Here is a 21,227-nt window from a genome sequence, read left to right as displayed (position 1 = left end):
TCAACAGAAGGTAATATTAAAATATTTTATCATTGTAAGATACATTATGGTATCAAATTTTTCACAGAGAATCACAACTCAATAAACAGATAATTCTACCCTTTTTTAGAAAACAAGCAAAGTTGAGGTTAAGGAAGGCTTCTAAAAAATCTGACTTTTTTTAAAATTAAATTTTATTGGAGTTCAAAATATGACTTTTAATCAGAAAAAACTCAAAATAATTATTCTAGTAATATAAATCCCATTAAAAGTAAATTGCATTTTTCATTATATGAAATGGTACACATGATAAAAATATAGAATTCTTACAATTAGGGAGAAAATCAATACTGTACTTCATTTAAAAACTTTAAAAATATTCTTCTCACATTCAGTTCTATATAAAAATTTCAAGTAAAAAATAACCTACCTACATTATAAAAAACGAAAAGATTTTAGGTAATAACTTCTCAGATTCATAAAATGATTAAGCTTTTAAAAATAAAGTCCTAATTTCCATTTTTTCCCTCCCAGTGTAACACTATTAAGTGATTCATTACTCACAATTTAGAATCGATAAATGATCGAATTAAACACTGGTCTTTTTTCACTGTGATATCATCATTACAACTGGGAGATATTACCTGAAATATAAAATAAGGACATATTCATCATTATTTTCTCTATTCAAAGAAAGAAATGTATTTTCTAAAATAATAATCCTGGATGTCCTAACTTTTTAAAAGGATTGTATTTGACAAGAAATAGGCACACTGTCAATAATAAATTACTTACAAACTATCAATTTATAAGTTTTCTTTAGCATATTGGTTTTCTATATATTTAATTTATACTAATTAAATAATTAATTAATTACCAGTCCACCCTAAAGGAAATCAGTCCTAGTATTCAATGGAAGGACTGATGTTGAAGCTGAAACTCCAATACTTTGGGGCCACCTGAAGAAGAACTGACTCATTTGAAAAGACCCTGATGCTGGGAAAAATTGAAGGCGGGAGGAGAAGGGGACGACAGAGGATGAGATGGTTGGATGGCATCACTGACTCCATGGACATGAGTTCAAGTAAACTCCAGGAGATGGTGATGGACAGGGAGGCCTGGTGTGCTGCAGTCCATGGTGTTGCAGAGTTGGACATGACTGAGCAACTCAACTGAACTGATATACTTAATTTACCCAGCCATTATATTATAAAATGAATAATTAATGAGTATACATCATAATGTGACCACTTTAAAAATGTTAGGATTTATTCTAAGCCAAATAATAATTCATTTATTGTTTAAAACAAAATGTATGAGCTATAATGAAAATAAGGCATATTATAATTTTTTAAAATATGCTTGAATCAGGATCTATTTTGAAATCTGGCTGTTTAAAATAAGCACCTAAGTTCCCATTCTTACCAAGGCATGCACAATTTTTAGTTAATTAAACAGACCAGAGAAAATTTGAGTAATGAACTTTCAAAGTTTTTAACATTTAAAAATAACAAATGTCTTAACATTAGTAATTAACCAATCTATTTTTCTGCAGTTTAGTATTAAAAAAAATTAAAGTCTAATAAATTGCTGAAATGTACCTGCTCAACAGTAGCCCCTCTGTGATAATCTAGCACCAACCACAGAACCTTATGCAAGATGGAAATGTTCTCTGTGTGCACTGACCAATACAGAAACAATGAATCACATGGGGGTGAGCACCTTAAATGTGGCCAGTACAACTGAAAGACTGAAGTTTTTATTCTATTTAATATTAATTTAGTTAACAGTTTAAACTTAAATAGCCACATAGGACTCATGGCTATCATATTAAACATTGTATCTCCAGACAATTAAAAAGTCTTGGAAGGAATATCAGCTGTTTTAATATCAGATGGTATTAAATGTTTTTTGTTTGGTGTTGGAAATTATTAGACTAATAATATAGTCTGCCCTCAAGGAGCTAACACTGAAATGGAGGGGTAAATACAAAAAGATACACAAGAAGAATATAACCGAGGAGAGGGACAGTGATACCACTAGGCATAAGATAAAATAAAAATAACTAGGAGGAAGATCCAAATTATCTTCTGCCCTTGATACAAATTACCTTCCCAGTCTTATTTCCTATTATGCCCCTATTCACATCTAATATTTAGCCAAAATGGATTCCCAGAGCACAGTTTCGTGAAGAAACCCCTTCTTTCCTGTTATTCTTATTTTGTTTCTTCTAAGAAAATCCTCTCGCAAAGTTTTCTGCTGACTAACTTTAAATGCTTCAAGTCTCAGCTCAAAAGCACCAGCTTCATGAAGACTTTTTTTTTTGGATTTCTTTCAAATAAATGCAAGGTCTCGGGACAAGAAGACCTAGTATTGAATGCAAACTATCTTATATTACAGTTACTTGGATTATCCCTACATTACACTAAAATCATCAAATGTAAGATTGACTCTTACTCATCTTTTTTCACCTCAGAAATGATAAGCCTGTTGAGTAAAGGCATTTATTATTTTTAAATCTCTTGGCAAATTATGATCTGAGTATTCGGAATCCAAGCCCATTTACTTGTCAGCCTGTACAACTGAAAGGTTCAAAGGACTTTCAGACTTTTCCTATATAAAGTAAATGTACTACATAGGAAGTAAGTCATGTATTTACATGCACATAGAAACCTAAAAAAAAAAAAAAAAAGCCCTCAGTTTCTTAAAGGAGTCTAATCTAATCTGGGACATATTTTATGCAAAAATTATTATTAGAGATATAAATGATATCAAAACACAGAGAAGAAGCATACTTATGTTAAAGTGGTTAGGAGAGCATCTGCAGAAAAGGTAGGACTTGAGCTGACCCTTGAGACATATTTAAGAGGAGAGGAAAAGGAAGAGGAGACAGGTATTACCAAGTTTACTGATTCTTCTCGTGAAGTTATTCTCTTGCCCATACCTTCTCATTCCTTCCCCAAGTAAGCAAAGATTAGTTTTCTCTACCAACCTACCCAAGATTTGCCATTTCTAAAGCGAAGGTGTAGCCTTCCTTTCCCTAATACTCTTTGTTCTATTCTCTTGTCTACATCAAGTTTTAAAAATTACTACATAATATTTAACTACAACATTACCTTTTAGATGTTTATAGTAAATTCCACGAGGCCAATGTGTTACAAGTCTCATACATCTTTATTTTCTAAGGTGCTTAAAGAAAACCTGAACTCACTGCAAATCCTCAGTAAATACCCATCAATTTAAGGGGTAAAGGACTGGAGGAGTAAAGGGTCTTCTATGGGGAACAGTTAAGAAAGAGCCTTAAGCAGCCAGCTTACAGTGCAAATGGGACGAAATAAGAACTAGGGCTGACCTCAGATGTCCATCTAAAGAATGCAAAATTGATCCTAATGGAAGTCAGCGCAGGGTTCTTTTTTTGGAGAATGGGACTATCATGATTAAACCAGGATTGTAAAATTTCTTTATAAAAAGTTACTTCTAGAAAATTAGTTTGTATTTAGTGAAGAAGGCATTGAGGCATCAAGTTAAGCAATGCTGGAGGTAAGCAGTATGTATCAGGTAAAAAAAGGTAATGGGAACAGAGTAAAAAAGAGACCACTGGACACATTTTGAAGGAAAAACTGAAAGACCCCAATAAATATCTGGTTATAGAGAACTAAAGAAAGGAAATAACAAAAGAAGACAGTGAAGTATGTGGGACTGGAGGAGGAATGCTTAATTTTGCAAGGAAGTCCAAACTAAATATATGTAACACTCTCAAAATATTTTTAAGTTTCTAAAAATCCATATTAAACAAATATTTTTAAAGGCTAATTAACTTGCAAAAAAACTATACTTACCAAAGCAGGATACCATTCACTCTTCTCAGATGTAGATACCACACTTACAACTTTTCCTAATAATTCGTCGTTGAGACGTCGCTTATCTTCATCTTCCTCTTCACTACTTTCTTCTTCTTTTTCATCTTCGTTACTAAAAGTTAGAATAACTTTATCATGATCTTAACATAAACCATTTTGATACAGTTATTACCCCAGGGTAATAGCTTCTTTATCCACACTGGAATTGAATAGATATTTCCCTGGTCCCACAGAAGTAGTTCTGAGCTATCCACTAGATCAATGAGAATCAGGACTTAGACTCTCATGCCAACCACTGGCTGGGACAGAAAAGCTATCATCATCATCAAGTACTTACTGTGCCAAATACATTTTAAGAGACTGCCCTTTGATTTGTTATGCATGCCAGATGCCTGATAATCACTTTAATTTTCTAAAAGGTTATGAAAAGATCTTATCAAATGCATCAGAATGTTTATTTAGTTAACCTATCTGGATAACTAAACAATTAGATAAACTCACAATGAGCAAAAGTCTACAAAATAATTGGCCTGCACTCTTCAAAAGGAACTCTTCTAGATTAAAGGAGACTTAAGAACCACAAAAACTAAATGCAATGCATGATCTTGGACTGAATCCTGGAAACGGAAGATAGTATAAAGACTATTATTGGGACAGTTGGCAAAATCAGAAATATATACTATATGTTATTTAGATAATAGCATTCTATCAGTGTTACCTGTTCTGAATTTGATAATCATACTTTGGTTATATAAGAGAATGTCCGTATATTTCTACACAAACGAGGGGTAAGTAATGATGATTGCAACTTCCTCTCAAATGGTTCAGCCAATTAAAATTATTATTAAAAAATAATAATATATGTATATCAAGAGAGGACATATAAAGCAAATATGCCAAAAAGTTTTAATAATTCAGTGAATCTAAGATGAGTATATGAAAGTTTATTGTATTATGATTTTTCAATTTGAAATGTTTTTGAAATAGGTTAAAAAAAACACATTATTCTCACTTAAAATAGGAAAATCATCATATCAATTAAAGCATTTGGCATGCGCACACAAGCACACCTGTGGTTGTGTGTATGTGTGTGTGCGCATACGCATACGCGTGCACATGCTCAGTTGCATCCAACTCTTGGCAACCTCATGGACTGTAGCCCACCAGGTTCTATTATCCATCAAGTTTTCTAGGCAGAAATACTGGAGTGGGTTGCCATTTCCTACTCCAGGGTTTCTTCCTAACCTGGACTGAACCCGTGTCTCTTGAGTCTCCTGAATTGGCAGGTGGATTCTTTACCAGTGCGCCACCAGGGATGCCAAGGAATTTGGCAAAGCAACTCAAAACAAAACTAGCCTGTTTTAAAAAGGGAGTGTGATCATTACTTCTATTACTTTGTCCAAGAATTAAGAAAAAGGTCTGCTCAAAGTAAAATGTCTAAAACAAGGACACAAGATATTATGGAAAGGTCACCCAAACAAATTTGGCCACTGTAGAAAAACCACTTGTTTAATGTTGTGGTAACTGTAATGTACACGAAAACACTCACACAGGCAGAGAGGACCTCCTTCCTCTGTTCATCTTCTTTGCAATTACTGGAGTTCCAAAATGCTCTGGATTTGTTAATGGAAGCTGGTCAAGTGTCTGGATAAGAAACAGACAAATTAAATCACTTCTTGTCTCTATATTAGTAGCTGCTGTTCAATTCAAAATGTTCATCCATGGCACCCTACCTCGCTCTCAGCAAAATGTCTCTCTCCTTTTAGGCAAAGAGAGGTACGTCTCAGTGTTCTCTCATCACCATCATCAAACACTGCAATAAACAAGACATCAGAGAATTTATTCACACTAAATAAAATTAGAACTGCACAGAATGCTACTGTTGCTATTTACCTGGGGCTTAAGAACCATTATGTTAGTCATGCTTCAAAATCTTTTAAATTATACATACCATATTTTGCATTCTACAGATACCAAACAAATACAAGTTAATGGCTGTCCCCAACTGCTTAAGTGTCTCCATTTACTTCCTCAATTTCTACCACTACAGAACCACCTTCTTAAACCATTAACAACCTAGTCAAAGCATAGATATTAAATTACCTTCAATCCTAGAAGAATTAGCAAAAACCTTGTTTAAAAAAAAGGATTCCAGGTTTTTCTGGCAACAGTTATCAATAGAGTATCTCTAACGTTCAGAAACTGCTTAATTTCTGGTAATGCTGTTGGATTACTCTACTGCTTCTACTTCTTTGCATGATAACCTACTGTAACAGAAATACTTGCTGCCAAATTCTAAGGTCACAAGATTCAACTTGTTTCTTTTGCTAGAAGAGGGTGAAAGATGTTTAGAAGTAAAAGAAGAATCAAGGAAACATTAGAAAGATAAAAAACTTTTTTAATTCTAAAAAATAAGTCACAATGGCACAGCAACTTTCTCAAGTTTTTACTTCTATTACATTAAAAAGAAATCATATTACTTGTAGAGTATGTGTAAATATTTCCAGCATATAAGGGTAAGGAATGTAACAGCTCCCAGGTGGTGGTAGTGATAAAGAACCTGTCTGTCAATGCAGGAGACATAAAAGACTCAGGTTCAATCCCAGAGTCAGGAGATCCCCTGGAGGAGGGTATGGCAACCCATCCAGTATTCTTGCCTGGAGAATCCCATTGACAGGGGACCCTGGCAGGCTACAGTCTATAGGGTCACAGAGAGTCAGACACACTGAAGCAACTTAGCAAGCATGCATGCTCTCCATATATCTAGCTATACATATTTTGATAATTTTATGTTTAATTTTTCAGACATATACTGATTTTAATATCTGATATTCACAAAGAAAATGTTCTCAGAAGACACCTGATACCCAGCATTATGAAAAGATAAAACACAAGAAGACAGAATCCTTAGCTCTGATATTTAAAATGCCATGTACACATCAACAAATGTTTATACATGTTATGGAAAAAGCACATACACAGGAAAGCACACATACACAAAAAATGATCATTAATTTTAAGATTTAATCTTAATTTTTGTAATTCTATAAAATTATAGATAAATAGAAATAGAATTTCTATTTAGAAAAATAGAATTTTTCTATTTTCTAAAAAAAAATTTTTTTTCTATTTTGACACAATAGATTAATGTTAAGAAAGGAAAATTCTACATCATCTTAATTTAATAACATCTTAGAATCTTTACCATGCTATCTATGTAACTGAAATCCTGAATTTTTCTTGAAGGGTTGTTTTATTAGTAAACACTCTGCCTTCAAATCATAAACTTATTTTTTTCATGCTAGAAGCATAATTATATAAGAGAGCTCAACTCCTTTAATATTTATCTACCTCAGTCAGTTCTTCCTCTTAGACTAAAGATACCTAGTTTTAGATTCTCTTACACTCAGGAGAAAATAAGAAACTTAAAAACTTCTGATACACATATTTAAAGAACCATAATGATTACAAGGGCTTCCCTTGTAGCTTAACTGGTAAAGAATCCGTCTGCAATGTGGGAGACCTGGGTTTGATTCCTGGGTTGGGAAGATCCTCTGGAGAAAGGAACGGCTGCCCACTCCAGTATTCTGGCCTGGAGAATTCCATGGACCGTATAGTCCATGGGGTCGAAAAGAGTCGGACACAACTGAGCGACTTTCACTTTCACTTTCAATGATTACATAAAATCATCTGTGTTATATACTGTCAATGATGCATAAATTAATGACTGCCTACAGATACAATGACAAGATAAAAAATATTCTACACTTGATGAACAGTGCTCTAAACATTTATATTACAATTATGATTCATATGGTATCAAGTCTGATAAATAAACCACTGCACTTTTAAAAATTTAAAATCATGAAATTATATCAAACTTAAAATAATTCATGTTATTATTAATGTACGTATGCTAAAGAATAAAACCTAAAAGTTCCAATTTTCCTTAATGCCAACCATATAATACAGTAGCAAAAATGATGACAATGGACACACACATATACACTAATATATACCACATTTAAGACACAGAGGTGTGAGGAAGGAAAATGTGGGTTTAAGACCAATCACTAATATCAAATTTACGCAACAAAATCTTTTTCACAATTTTTATTATCAATCAACAGCAGCCCCAAATCAAAATGCCCTGATGAGAAATTTTAACAATTTAATATTATGAGTTCTTTTTTATATTCACTTTGAAATCTAATTTTTAAAGAAAAAAAATTACTTCCACTTCAGCATACTTTATCATGGTTAGAAATGACATAAAAAGCAAAGACAACAGTGCTACAAACAACCAGGGTATGGTTTTACCTAGGAACCCTTCCAACTTCAAGGGAGAAAGAGAAGCAGTTTAAGAACTGTTTTTAATTCATAAAACTATACAAAGATATGTGTTTGAGTACTTGATACAAGTCTGTTGAGCCACGTAATTTCTCAAGATGTTCTAAAAGACAAATAGAAAACCCAACAATATAGTGGACCTATTTAATCAGGACATCCTTGATTATAAAAATCATGAAGAAGTTCCATCCATATGAAGTTTTCTCTGTAACTTCCATGTTACAAGTATCATCTAAAAGAACACGTAATTTAAAGACACTAAAGACTGACTCTGGCACTTTGATAAGAGTGAAATAATTAACTGGTGTATATAGTAAATTTAGTTTATTTTTGGTTCGAGATGGATATTACAGCGTGCCAAGAGAAAAAAAGAGTATAAGATTTAGTAATCACATGGCACAAAATGTCTTACACTTGCCAAAAATGGCATGCAAATATATTAATGATTGAGTGCAAGAGAACAGTACAAAAATTATATGTCAGTGTATTTTATATAAATACTAAAACCTAAGTTGATGACAGTAACAAAGCTAAGACTTGATAACCTTAATCACACTAGACAAAATAAAGCTAATGCAAAAGCATACAAAGCCTAACCCTAAATTGTTAGAATTCAAAGAAACAAAAGCAACAGGGATCCAATCTAACTACTAAATATAAAAGATCTACCTGTTATCACAGCACTGTTAGATGATGGAGAATAACTGATAACAAAAACAGTAAATTAACTTTATCTATTCAAAGATACAATTGGCTATTACTTATTAATCTTCCACTATGTCCTAATCACACAGCAGCCTCAGCAGAGTAGGCATCACTGTCTTCCTTTATAAAGAAGTCGAGAATTAGAAGGTTAATCTATGAGCTACAATTTAGTTAAGGAGGGGATCGAAATGATAATAAATAGGTACGAAGCAGAGGCATAAAATGAACACTGGGAAGGAAGTTAAGAATTCTGACTCTGATAAACAACAAAGTCCTACTGTATAGCACTGGGTACTATGTTCAATATCCTGTGATAAACCACAATGCAGAAGAATACAAAAATATATACATATATATACACATGGGCTTCCCAGGTAGCACAGTGCTAAAGAACCCACCTGCCAATGCAGGAGATGCAAGAGAGGCAGGTTTGATCCCTGGGTCAGGAAAATCCCCTGGAGGAGGGCATGGCAACCCACTCCAGTATTCTTGCCTGGAGAATCTCATGACAGAGGAATTGGGCAGCCTACAGTCCCCAGAGTTGGACACAACTGAAGAGACTTAGCAGTTACAATTAACAAAACATTTCACATAATAAATACTTTAAAATTATGGACATTCTTGGTAAAAACAATAGTTCTATTACTCATAAAATCATTTGTGATAACTACAGATGTCATTCAGCAGCTAATATAAAAAAATTAATGAATCTGGAAACCTAAGATATTAATGTTCAAATGTATAACTATATTAATAAAATATCATGGGAATGCTAAGTCTCAGAAAAGGATATTTAAACAATGGGTTAAAGCCTATCACAGGACTGAAGAGAGGTGTTACTTAGTACTTTTTTTGTTAGTGAAACTTTTCTAGTCAGTAAAATAACCACTTGGCTTTGAAAACATTTTGTTGTTGACTTTGGTTGTAACAAATTTGTCATAAGTGAAGTGAAAGTCACTCAGTTGTGTCCAACTCTTTGCAACCCCCATGGACTATGCAGTCCATGGAATTCTCCACGCCAGAATACTGGAGTGGGTAGCCTTTCCCTGCTCCAGTGGATCTTCCTAACCCAGGGATCGAACCCAGGTCTCCCGCATTGCAGGCTCCAGCTGAGCCACCAAGGAAGCCTTGTCATAAGAGGTTCTAATCAAATTAAAAGCCTCTTAAGCCTAGAGAACATTCTATAAAAGTCAGTTCATTCACCGGTTTAATCTTAACCCTCCTCTACTTCTTTAACTTAGAATTTCCATGAGATATGATAAAACTGATATGCAGAACAACAAGTACAAAGTACAAAAAAATCCCAAATCTCAAAAAACATGTTACAAAAATATATGGTTAAAAAGACTTTAGTGTTAAACTTGATATATGACCTACGTACATTTATATATAAATTAAAGCAAACAGCAACTAATTCCTTTACATTTTCCTTATTTTTCACTGTTTCCCTCACATTTTCCGTATTTTTCAAATACAGTGTGTTATTTTTATATTCTAAAAAAGCAAAGGAACAGTTAAATAATGTCTCACTGACAGTTGTATTTGGCAGGATTTTTGATGACTGGACAGATTAACAGTACAATCACATACATTTCTCATCTTTAATGCAAGGATAAGAACTGCCAAATGAATGAACTATACTATAAAGGCAGTGTCTTATTATAGGAAGAGGAGATATTTCCAAGTCTCAAACTCCCTCATCCCCAAAATCCATGAACTGGTGTTATTCATCATTCAACACTTAGAGGGCAAGGTAATATTACATTTTTAAATTGAGTTATGGTAGATCCATAATCTCTTTAAAAATTTATTGTTATAATAGGAAAAATTAATACCTGTATTATATAGTTAATATTACCTTCTCAGATAACTTTTTGGTAACTAATGATTATAACTCCTATTTTATCCAAACTAGTAGTGTGGTATGCCCTTTGGTTTCGTTTTTTAGTAGTTTGACATAATTTCAAGTTCTTTTAAAACCAAAAGTATCATTGAGAACATTAATAACACTTTTGTATAACTTTCTGATTCTACCTACGTTAACACTTTGCTAGGAATCAGAAATCAAGAAAAATTACAAAAGGGGAATTTAAATCCAACAGATAAGTAGGCACCCAATTATAAATACAGGAAGTCTGTGATCCATGAGAGATCACACATTTTATTTTGCCATCTTCTAACTCTGATCTTTATTTATGTGGTCTGTATCCTTCAATATCTAAACACTCTTTATAGCAGAGTGCTACACTGAGTCTCCTTAAAAGAACAGTACTTCTTATCGTCCTAAAATTTTTTGATCACTCTCTCTCACTACACAGATGCAAAAATCTTATTTTGCATTTTTATCCCAAATTAGTTTCTGTATTAACAAACGTGGCCTGTTTTCGTACTGTGTACTACCTGCATTAGGTTCACCCAATGCACTTATAAAAGAAATTCTTGGGTTGCCATCGTAGACCTGCTAAATTGGAGAGACCTGGGGTCCTCAACTTCTCATTTTTTTAAACTAGCACCATGTGAGTCTTACATACACCATTTAATGCATGAATCATATGCAATTAAGATTCTAAGCTCTTGGAGGAAAAAAATTATATAATTTCTTCTGTAATTACCTGTCATAGAAAATCACCACAGAGAATGCTCAGTATCAACTAGTTTTTTTAAGTATTAATACTAAAATGCCATTCATGTAGAGGATAGAAATAACTATTCATAATTGAAGTATTATTCTGGGGAGCAGAAGTCCAAAATGCGAAAACCGGAAAAAAAGTATTGCTTCTGTAAAAGCTGAGCATTATATCATTAAAACTTCACAAGCACTGTGAATGTAACCTTGATATTAACTACCGAATAGGATGTATATTAGTATCTGAACATGCATCATATAATGTCCCATGCTTCTGCACATATCAACTCCTTTAATTTTTACCACTGCTTTATTTAATACAGCAAAATTGCATCTACCTGAGTGACTGAACTGAACTGAATCTATAAGAGTTAACTTTAAGCTTAGTTTTAAATCTCTAACAACTATCAATGGCCACAACCAACCCTCCTAAAAACATATAGTTCAGAATAATAGCACCATTGTGAACCAATATCAACTTCTAGGAGGTCTAACAATAAAAATGGTTAGAAAATAATAGATACATAGAGAAGATTGCTACTATTAATAGAAGCCACAGTATAAGACACAGGAAGTACAATTTTCAAGTAAAGACTGTTCTTCACATCTCTGAGCATCAACTAGAGATGAATGATTTTTATCCAAAGCAACAAATCAAGTTAACTAAAAATAGATCTAAAGGGTCATTTCTTTTCCTTCTGCAGAGAAACCACAATATTATAATTACATCTTTTATACCAAGACATACATGTATAAACCACATAATGCCATAGATGTTCAGTGTGAAGCCAAGGATTGGATGGTATCTGCAGGACTGTGTAGTTTCAAAGTACTGAAAGGAGACTTGGAAATACTAATTGTTGTTATTCTCATCAGCACAATGACAGCAACTATGTAGGTACTATATTTAGGTTTGCATTTATACATATTGTGACACTTGTTGCTACTCACTAACAACTTTTTTAAAGTCAGCATAAGCATGAAATGTTAAGAATGTATGTACATTAGCAGCATATATTGTTGTTGTTTAGTTGCTAAGTTGTGTCCAACTCTTTTACGACCCCATGGACTGTAGCCCACCAGGCTCCTCTGTCCATGGGATCTCCCAGCCAGGAATACCAGAGTGGGTTGCCATTTCCTACTTCGAGGGATCTTTCCGACCAAGGGATCGAACCTGTGTCTCCCATACTGGCAGGCAGATTCTTTACTGGCAGGGAATGACCCAGCAGCATATATATCTTTTTTGAAAGGTGTTAAGAGTTCTGACTACACTGAAAATCAAAAATTAAGCTATGATCATCTAGGCTTGAATCTACTCTGGCCAGGACTTTTTCAGTCTGTGAATTCTGTGGTAACATCTGTATTACCCTTATATAAAACAGGCAGCAATACAATAAAAGACTGCAACTATGCAATTTTAATTCCAGAAACAGTTTAAAAGTCTGATGACTAAGTTGTACTGACTTTTCTAAAGGAAGAAAAATAACCATAAAATTTAACTTTCTTGAAGGGAAATACCAAGATAACCTAAAAAAGGAGTACACTCTTGGATGAAATAACCCTAAGTGGCCAAGTTACTGTAAAGAGATAATTGATAATTACCATCAAGGTGTCATTAAAATTTTACCCATCTATATCAAGTAAATTGACAAGAAAAAGTACGTATTTCTCTGCCAACATAATGTTTCAATGTATTTACAAAACAGATGTATATATATGAAACCCCCCAAATTAAATCCTTTCTATTAAATTACCTACTTACTTACCCACAGTATACCAACTAGCATCTGTCAACTTGCTGATAACAGCTTCCTGAAAGGATCCATCAGATGTCCTTGTTTCAACAATAGCTCCAACCTAAAACATAAAATCAAAATTTCATCATCAAATTTAAATAAATAAACTAAATCACTCCTACCAACCATATGACCTAGGTAAAAAAATACATCTGTTTATGGTAAGTCTACCATACATTCCCAGAGATCTTTATCATTTATAGCGCTCTAACATTTATCATGCAATTCCAGCCCCAAAACACTGAGGCTTATGTAAGATAGTTATTATTACCCCATTTTATACATTGGAAATTGTGGCTCAGGAAGAGAAAATAATCTGCAAAGAATCCAGGATGAGAACCCAGTCTTTTAAGTCTTATTTCAGAGCTTTTTTTTTACTGTATCATATTGCCTATAAGAAAATTGTGGAGTATGAGAACCAAAAACCATAAAGACAACAAAAATAACTTCAATTTTCCTTCATAGCAATGTTGACTATTGGATTCAGCATTTATATTTAAGGGACCTTTTAGATAAAGTTTCACCTGGATACAGAGAGATGGACCAGTTGAACTTCTTTCAGCTTCTAGACCTTTGTATATCAGATATTAACTGAAGTGGTACTTTGACATAACAAAGATTTATAACATAAACAAATGGCCAGACATGGATGGAAAACATAATGTAGGCATTCATTAAATTGAATTATTAAGTCAACATAGTTTACTTGCTAAGTCTGAACAAAAGAACATTCAGACTTATATTAGTATAGCACACTTAACAAGTTAAACCTCTGTGGTAACAATATGAAAAACAAAATAAAGTATTCAATCCAGGAAATCAAAACAAAAAGCAGTGAAACTCATATTCATATGTATTAAAATACTCTTCTTAAAGACTCTCAACATTCTTAAGCTAAGCATACAGACACTGTTAATGTCATAATTTATATTAACTATACAACACCTCATTTGTATTGCTGTTTTCTAATTAACATTTAAAAGTATATTTACAGATGTAAAATTCAATAAATCACTGTATGAATTTATGACTAATCGTTTTAGATTTTAAACTGTACAAAATACGTACTCTTAAAGGACCTTTTACTTGGTCATCTTGCACCAATTGTGTAGTATTATCCTGTTTCAGGAGTACCTAAAAAACATTTTTGCACAACAGTTCACGTTACTTTTAAAATAATGTATTTACGGTAACACTGTAACAAAAATGTCTTTAATCTATGCTTTCTTAGCATCCTGTGGTTACCTCTGGTATGATACTTATCACATTGTCTCGTGTTTGTGTTTATTGTCTCTCCCATTAACCGTGAGCTCCTTGAGGGCTAGAATCCTCTTTCATCACTGTATCTACAGCAGTTGGCAAGTATCAATGCATATCATAAGCACTTAATAAATATTTGCAGAATTAACTATACAAGATTTATAATCTGTAGTGATTACAGTAAAACCTTAAAACTGCCTTCATTTCTTTTTATCAACAAGTCATAAAAGTTCATATCACCAAGTTTATTACCCCCAAAAATAAAAACAGTATCAAATTTTATCCCTTCTATGCAAAATAAACAAATTAAAAACAGACATTTTCTGGTCCTTTATAAAATAAACCTAAATAATAATATGATAAGCAATTTAGTCACAACTAAGTGTTCCCTTCTACTACAGATCATCCTACATATATAACTTGTTCTATTAAGAGAGGGACTTCCCTGATGGCTCAGACAGTAAGGAATCTGCCTGCAATATGAGAGACATGCAGGAGATCTGGGTTCGATCCCTTGGTTGGGAAGAGTCCCTGAAGGAGGGCATGGTCACCCACTCCAGTATTCTTGCCTGGAGAATGTCCTGGACAGAGTAGCCTGGCAGGCTACAGTCCATGGAGTCACAAAGAGTTGGACACAACTGAGCCTCTAAGCACAGCACATTAACAGAGAGGGTTGATGGGAGAGGGAAACTGAAAGGGGACAAGTACCCAATAAGGAGAAACTTCAAATTCTAGGTAATTTATGTATGATAAGACCTCCTGGAACAAGCATGGTATTGATTTTATATTCAGTAAGTTAATCTATAAAGAGCTATGATGCTAACAAAAAGTTAAAATTCTCAAAAGAATTCCAAGCAAATATTTGGTAAGCAGATCATGTATAGCTGATATTGTAAAAAAGGATATAATGAAACAAGAAATTAATGAATGTCAAATGATATCCTAACAATATTTGAGAAAAGTTTCACCATCAGATCAAAATTTAAACAGTAAGTTTATAATAATCATAGATAAATCTATTTGCCCACCACACAAATCTCATTCCTCTAGTTCAATGGTTCTCAAACTTTAACATGCATCAAAAACACCTGGGGGCTTGTTATGACACAATCATTGGACCCCACCCTCAGAGTTTTCGATTCAGTATGTTAGGGATAGGGACCTGAGAATTTGCATTTTAAACAAGTTCTTAGGCGAGGCTGATAATGCTGGTCCTGAACCCACTGTTCATTCATTTATTCAACATTTCATTTATTCAACACATTTTAAGCACCCACTATGTAGAAGGCACTAATCTAGGTATTCAAACAGAACAAGACAATTTCTCCTTTCACAGTGCTTAATTTTTGTAGGAAAGCAAATCACAAAATTGAAAGTAGAGCATGATCCAATGAATAATAGTAATAACAACACTTGTTATTGAAAGGCACAGCCCCAAATCTAGAACACATCAAATCTCTTTGGCATACTATCAAAAAGGACTTCTATGAATTTTATTATACAGCTCTAGACTGTTAAAAATGTTTATAATAAGCATGGATTACTTTTGTAGTCTAAATAACTAAGATTATTAAAAACATTTATATAAAAAAATTATTTGGGGGAAACATAAAAATGATACTAGTATTTCTGAGGTAAACTATTGGTTTTACTCCCTCGGTACTTTTCTATATTTCCAAATGCTGTACAGGAATAAGTGTTTTTCTGGCCATAAAAGCATCTTAAAAATAGAATTCTTAAATCATTTTTAATGCTGTCTTGAAATTATAATTTCCACGGTTTTGTTTTTAGTAATCTATTGCTTTTTCTAACCACTTGAAATCGCCTCTACCCAAATAATAAGAAAGGAAAGACAACAGATTATAGCCACCACAAACAGGAAAGATCCAAATAATGGGAAGTACCATGAGTACAGTATTTTCATAGCAGCAGTTTGGAATAATTTCTCATTTTGAGTTCTTTATTTCCCAGTTCCTAGTGTGCCTTTCCTACAGTTTTATATATGTTATTCACATACTACTGATTCAGTAAGTGAAGTAATGATTCAATAAATAAAGTGTTGATTTGCAGTCTCCTTACCCCTAATTCTCTTCAATTGAGTTAATAAAGCTGTTGCATTAAAAAGAAAAATTACCTTAACCTTTACCAGCCTTTTCACAGTCTTAATTTTTGCCTCACAGAAGGCACCTCGGTACTTGGCACTGACATCAGTTCCCACTGTCAGGTAGGCAGGCTCATCCGCCGCCTGATGGAAGAAAGATGAAAGATGAAAGTCACTACTGTTTTCCCCAACTCCACCCCAAGTCTCATTGAAAAGTTCTATATTTCAAGTAGTAGGAACGTTAACATTATTTGCTTATTAGTATCATTAATAATTTGAAAAATATTCCTGAAGCACTTTATTAGCGATCCTTTACTTAATAAACTGTATCTTGATAACATAAAACATTTTAAATTGTAACTATTCAGTATCAGTAGGGAAATATAATGTTTTCTCACCCAGGTACAAAATGATTCAACAATTTTATAATATATTTAAGAAATGAAAAAATTTAAAAATCCAGAAAAAGTCTATTTATATTGTCTCATAAAATTTTAAGTTATTCACTTATGGCCTCCTGAAAATTTTATTTTCAAATCAAAAGAAATATGCTATTAAAATTAATACTAACAAGTACATAATTAAATGTTTAATATAGTTACATAAAGGCAACATCTTGGATACACTATAACAATATAGATAATTAATGAAGCCAATCTTTTTGACAAAGAGAGCATTATTTAGAAAAATCAAGGGCTAAGTGCTGCATTTTAGAGCTTCAAGTCTAAATTATCTGATTAATGCAGAGATGTGAACTGATGGTAGTAGTACCAAGTTTATTACACTAATCTTGGTATTTTTTTTTAAGTTTCAGAAAGAAATATCTGCTTTCAGAAAATGGTCATGATCAGAATGATACATTGAAAGATGTGAGAAATATCATTCCTCCATTCATTTTAATCTTGATAGTAACAGAATAATTGCTATCTCAATCTGTCACTTAACCAACTTTTTTCAGAAGTTAAGTATATGCATACAAATTCAATTCAACATTGCTAAGTGCAACGGTGACAGTGTACAGTTTAGAGAAATACTTTCAAGTAGAAAATGATTTTTCATTCCATTTTCCCAACTAACATTAAAGAAGGTACACTGTCACTTCAAAACTTCAAGGAGATACCAAAGCAAGAGGAAGTTTGGGAAAATACTGTATTTCAGAGTTCAATACACTGAAACAGTAAATGAGTAAGAAATCAAATTTAAAGTTAGTGCATTTATGAATAATGCAAATTGATGAGAAATACTTTTTGCAAATAACTATCTGACCTGAAACATTCAATGACTCAGAACTACAGGTTGATATACCTACCTTTCCCTTTAAACATCACAGGATGTCTGCAATATCAGTTGTCTTCCGAAGAATTTTTTTTTAGGTTGGGTATATGTTTAAAATATTTACTATATGTACTGAACAGAAATTAAGTGTTATTAGTTATGATAATAATATACAAAATTTAGTTTTCCTTCACCTTCAAATATATTCTAGCCACAAAATTTCACTTTATCCCCAGAAGAAATGATATGTCTCTAACACAATACACACATTTCTTCTTTAGAAAATCTCATTGGCACTGGGGAAGAAAAAAAATTCAAAAAATCCCCCAAAGAACCAAAGCAGGACAAAAGCTTTACTTCTGCAAAGGTTGCTGCCAACACAGGAAGTGTTTAAAAATACTAGCCCAATGGACAACAATGGAAAGGCTGCAGCAGCCTTTCCAAAGTGCTAACTGCTTCGGAGAGGGGCCAAACTGACCGCATTTAGACACGATGATCATGTCTTACCCATTCAACACGTCCTCATTTTCAGAAAGCTCTGCTTAGTAGAGGAATCAATTTTGAGTAGCCAAAAAAATGACATTCCACAGCACCAGCCTCACGACAGGCAGTGTTCAGGGCACGAGGTTCCGAGCAGCGTCGACTCCACTTACCTTCATTTTCACTGGCGATCTGTGGGGTTCCAGCTCAACGAGCTATCTTCTCCGTCGCTATAACCAAGGGGAGGAGAAAGACAGGCACAGAATCAGTCAACGGAGGGGAGCGACCCGGGGAAAGAAAGTAAACAAACGCCAGCGGGGAGGGGCAGAACCCTCACCAGGGAAGGGATAAGATCCGAGGGCACCCAGGACGCAGGAGCCGAGAGGGCGGCGAGAACCCCACCGGCGCCAAAGGGCAGCGGGTTCCACCACGGAGTTCGCCAGCGGCCCACCGCGCCCCCGCCTCGCTAGCCACTTTGACCCGGAATGCTCAACTCAGTGCCCCCGGACGGGCTGCTCCGGAGAAGGGCAGAGCACCGTTTGGGCTTCTCCGGGCCCCTAGCAGGCGCGGTCGCCCAACCTTCTCTCGGCCGGCCCCCGGATACCCCGACTTCGGCCCGCGCCCCGCCTCCGCCGCTCGGCCCCCTCGGCCCGCCCCGGGCCCGCGGTGGCGGCAGCGGAGTGTCACGGCGCCATTGCTCTCCTTCCTCCGCTCTGCACCATGTCAGGAAGGAGAAGCGCTTCTTCACCCAATGGGGCAGGGGCCGTGGCCTTCAGCCTGGAGGCGCGCGAGGGAGGGCAGACCCGCGAGGGAGAGAGGGCTGGGGGCGGGTGGGGGGGGGGGGGCGGAGAGGAGGAGGGGAGGTGGCCCGGACAGGGTGTGGGAGGGGAGGGGAGCTGCACAGCGGCAGCCACCGCCTCCTCCCCGCGCCCGCCTCAACTTTTTCTACAGCCCAGAGCGGTACCAGCCACCAGCCCCTCGGGTCCTGCCACGGACTCCACCCGGGAGGACGCACCGCGGAGTTGGGGGCCGGCGCCCCTAATCAGTCCGCTTCTCGCCTCGCGGAAGCAAACTTAGCGGCGCGACCAGCCCCACAGCCATTTTCCCGGGGAACCTGGGGAAGCGGCCGAGGAGGTTGCTGCGGAGGCTGTTCTTGCAGTTGCTGCCGCTGCTCTACGACTTGCCCCTTCCCCGGTTCTCACCGCCCCGCTTGCCAAGCATCCCCCTCCCCACCTCCTAAGCTTCCAACTGCACCGGGACCCCGGGCAGTAGCGCCAGCTGCTAGTGCCGCTTCGTCCACTCAGTACCCTCGCTTCCCTTCTCCTCACCTACCAACTGTGAGTGAAGTGATCGCTTGTCAGCTCCTGAGTCCTCCGCCCCGCTGACCCCCGTGGGCCCCCGTCCGGGAAGCACCACTCCCGGCCGCGGCGGCAGTTCCTGCGCCGGGTTCCCCACTCGTCCGATTTACTGCCACAATCCACCAAATAACAAGCTGTTGAGCAGACTCGCTTCTACACGAACTCCTATTGGCTGCTCATGACGCCGAAGAGTTTCGGATTGGAGTTCGCTACCTGCCGTCCTCATTGGATGTAGCTCTGAAACTTCACGGATTGGTGCGAAAAACAGCAGGTAGGACATCTTCCACTTATGATTGGCTGTCCCCGAAGACTAACGTTACTGGAGAATCAGGTATTGAGTAAGCAAGTCCTGAAAAATGATTGGTAAAGACGACTACGGATGTGCTCGGCTGAGCACTGATTGGTCAATTGAGGGGTCAGGAAGAGCAGTGCGGCACGAGGATTGGCGGTGGAGTGTCCCATGGAAACCGAACCCGGAGCTGCGGCCAGGACTTACACGGGGGCGGGGCAGGGTCTTTCCAAGGCGCCTGCGCTGAACCAGCTTCTCGGCGCCATTTTGTCTGGGCAGAGGTGGCCGCAGCTGTATCGCATTTTATGTTTCTGGCGAGAGGAGAGCGGAATCTTTATCCCGTGGATTCATTTAACTGCGGCAGTCATCCGCCGGTTCCTTCAGGACAGCACCTAGTGAAGGTCGGAAGAGTCCGGATCTCTCAGAAAGGTCAGTTGAAAGCGGTGGTTGTCCGGTAGACTGGGGGATGGCGCAGCTCTAGCGGCACCGGCACCGGAAGTGAGGGGGCCGCGCGGCGGCCATAGCAGAGATCTCCCTGCGCCGGGGTGGGGAGCTGGTCGCGGGCGGGGCGGGGGACGGGCTGAAAGGGGGCGAGGCTTCGTCTCCCGCGGCCTCAGAGAAAGAGGCGGAGGGGACGTGCACGTCTCCTTCTCCGGACTGACCGTATGGGCTCCTTTGGGGAGTGTGAGGGATTTTCGGAATTCTGCTCATCTCAGAGCATTGCGTCCTCCCTTTGGAAGTGGTTTCGGCAGCTTGTCATGTTCTGCGACCAAGGCCACCGACTGAAGGTTCCTCACCAGTTAAGATGGGGAGGGAAGGGTTCTTAGTCCCATCCTGCGTGAGAAGGTGTTTCCGCGTGCTCCTCACGAGGTTAAGCAATGAGGAGACAGAAGGAAACGCTGAGTTTGGGTGCTGAGGAATTCGAATTCCCTTGTTAGCACGACTCTGCTTCTCTAACCACAGAAAAATGGTAGTGCCACAGTGCACGGGGCTCACGCTGCTTTTCGAAAGGAAAGAGCAGTGGATTTGCAGGGACTGAAAACACATTAAATTAAAGGACTTCCCCGATAGGACTTTATTAGGGCAGCTATTGATTTTGCTCCATGAGTAAGATCTTGTGCTCTGTTTCAGAAAACTCTCATTTGAAA

General features: G+C 36.7%; 1 protein-coding gene across 5 annotated transcripts in view; it reads right to left on the bottom strand.

The window, feature by feature from the left end:
* ARID4A (AT-rich interaction domain 4A) overlaps window positions 1–20,104 on the bottom strand; it is a 62,209-nt gene extending 42,105 nt beyond the window's left edge. Inside the window, exons 1-9 of one of the 5 annotated variants that reach the window (XM_019968980.2) lie at window positions 19,761–20,104; window positions 18,606–18,662; window positions 16,711–16,821; window positions 14,385–14,450; window positions 13,287–13,377; window positions 5,573–5,652; window positions 5,389–5,483; window positions 3,819–3,951; window positions 544–623 (exon numbers count right to left, since the gene is read on the bottom strand). In XM_019968980.2, coding sequence (XP_019824539.2) covers window positions 544–623; window positions 3,819–3,951; window positions 5,389–5,483; window positions 5,573–5,652; window positions 13,287–13,377; window positions 14,385–14,450; window positions 16,711–16,821; window positions 18,606–18,611 — 662 coding nt within the window. In that variant the 5' untranslated portion in view covers window positions 18,612–18,662; window positions 19,761–20,104. Of the gene's footprint in view, window positions 1–543; window positions 624–3,818; window positions 3,952–5,388; window positions 5,484–5,572; window positions 5,653–13,286; window positions 13,378–14,384; window positions 14,451–16,710; window positions 16,822–18,605; window positions 18,670–18,769; window positions 19,021–19,760 lie in introns of those variants that run through there. The other 4 variants (XM_019968978.2, XM_070797655.1, XM_019968982.2 and 1 more) reach the window with 4 other exon arrangements.
* Between the last annotated feature and the right edge of the window lie 1,123 nt (window positions 20,105–21,227).

The sequence above is a fragment of the Bos indicus genome, chromosome 10, assembly GCF_029378745.1.
Source record: "Bos indicus isolate NIAB-ARS_2022 breed Sahiwal x Tharparkar chromosome 10, NIAB-ARS_B.indTharparkar_mat_pri_1.0, whole genome shotgun sequence".
In the NCBI taxonomy this organism is placed as follows: Eukaryota; Metazoa; Chordata; class Mammalia; order Artiodactyla; family Bovidae; genus Bos; species Bos indicus.
Note: the sequence above shows the minus strand (reverse complement) of the source record. Positions and strands in the feature narration are given on the sequence as shown.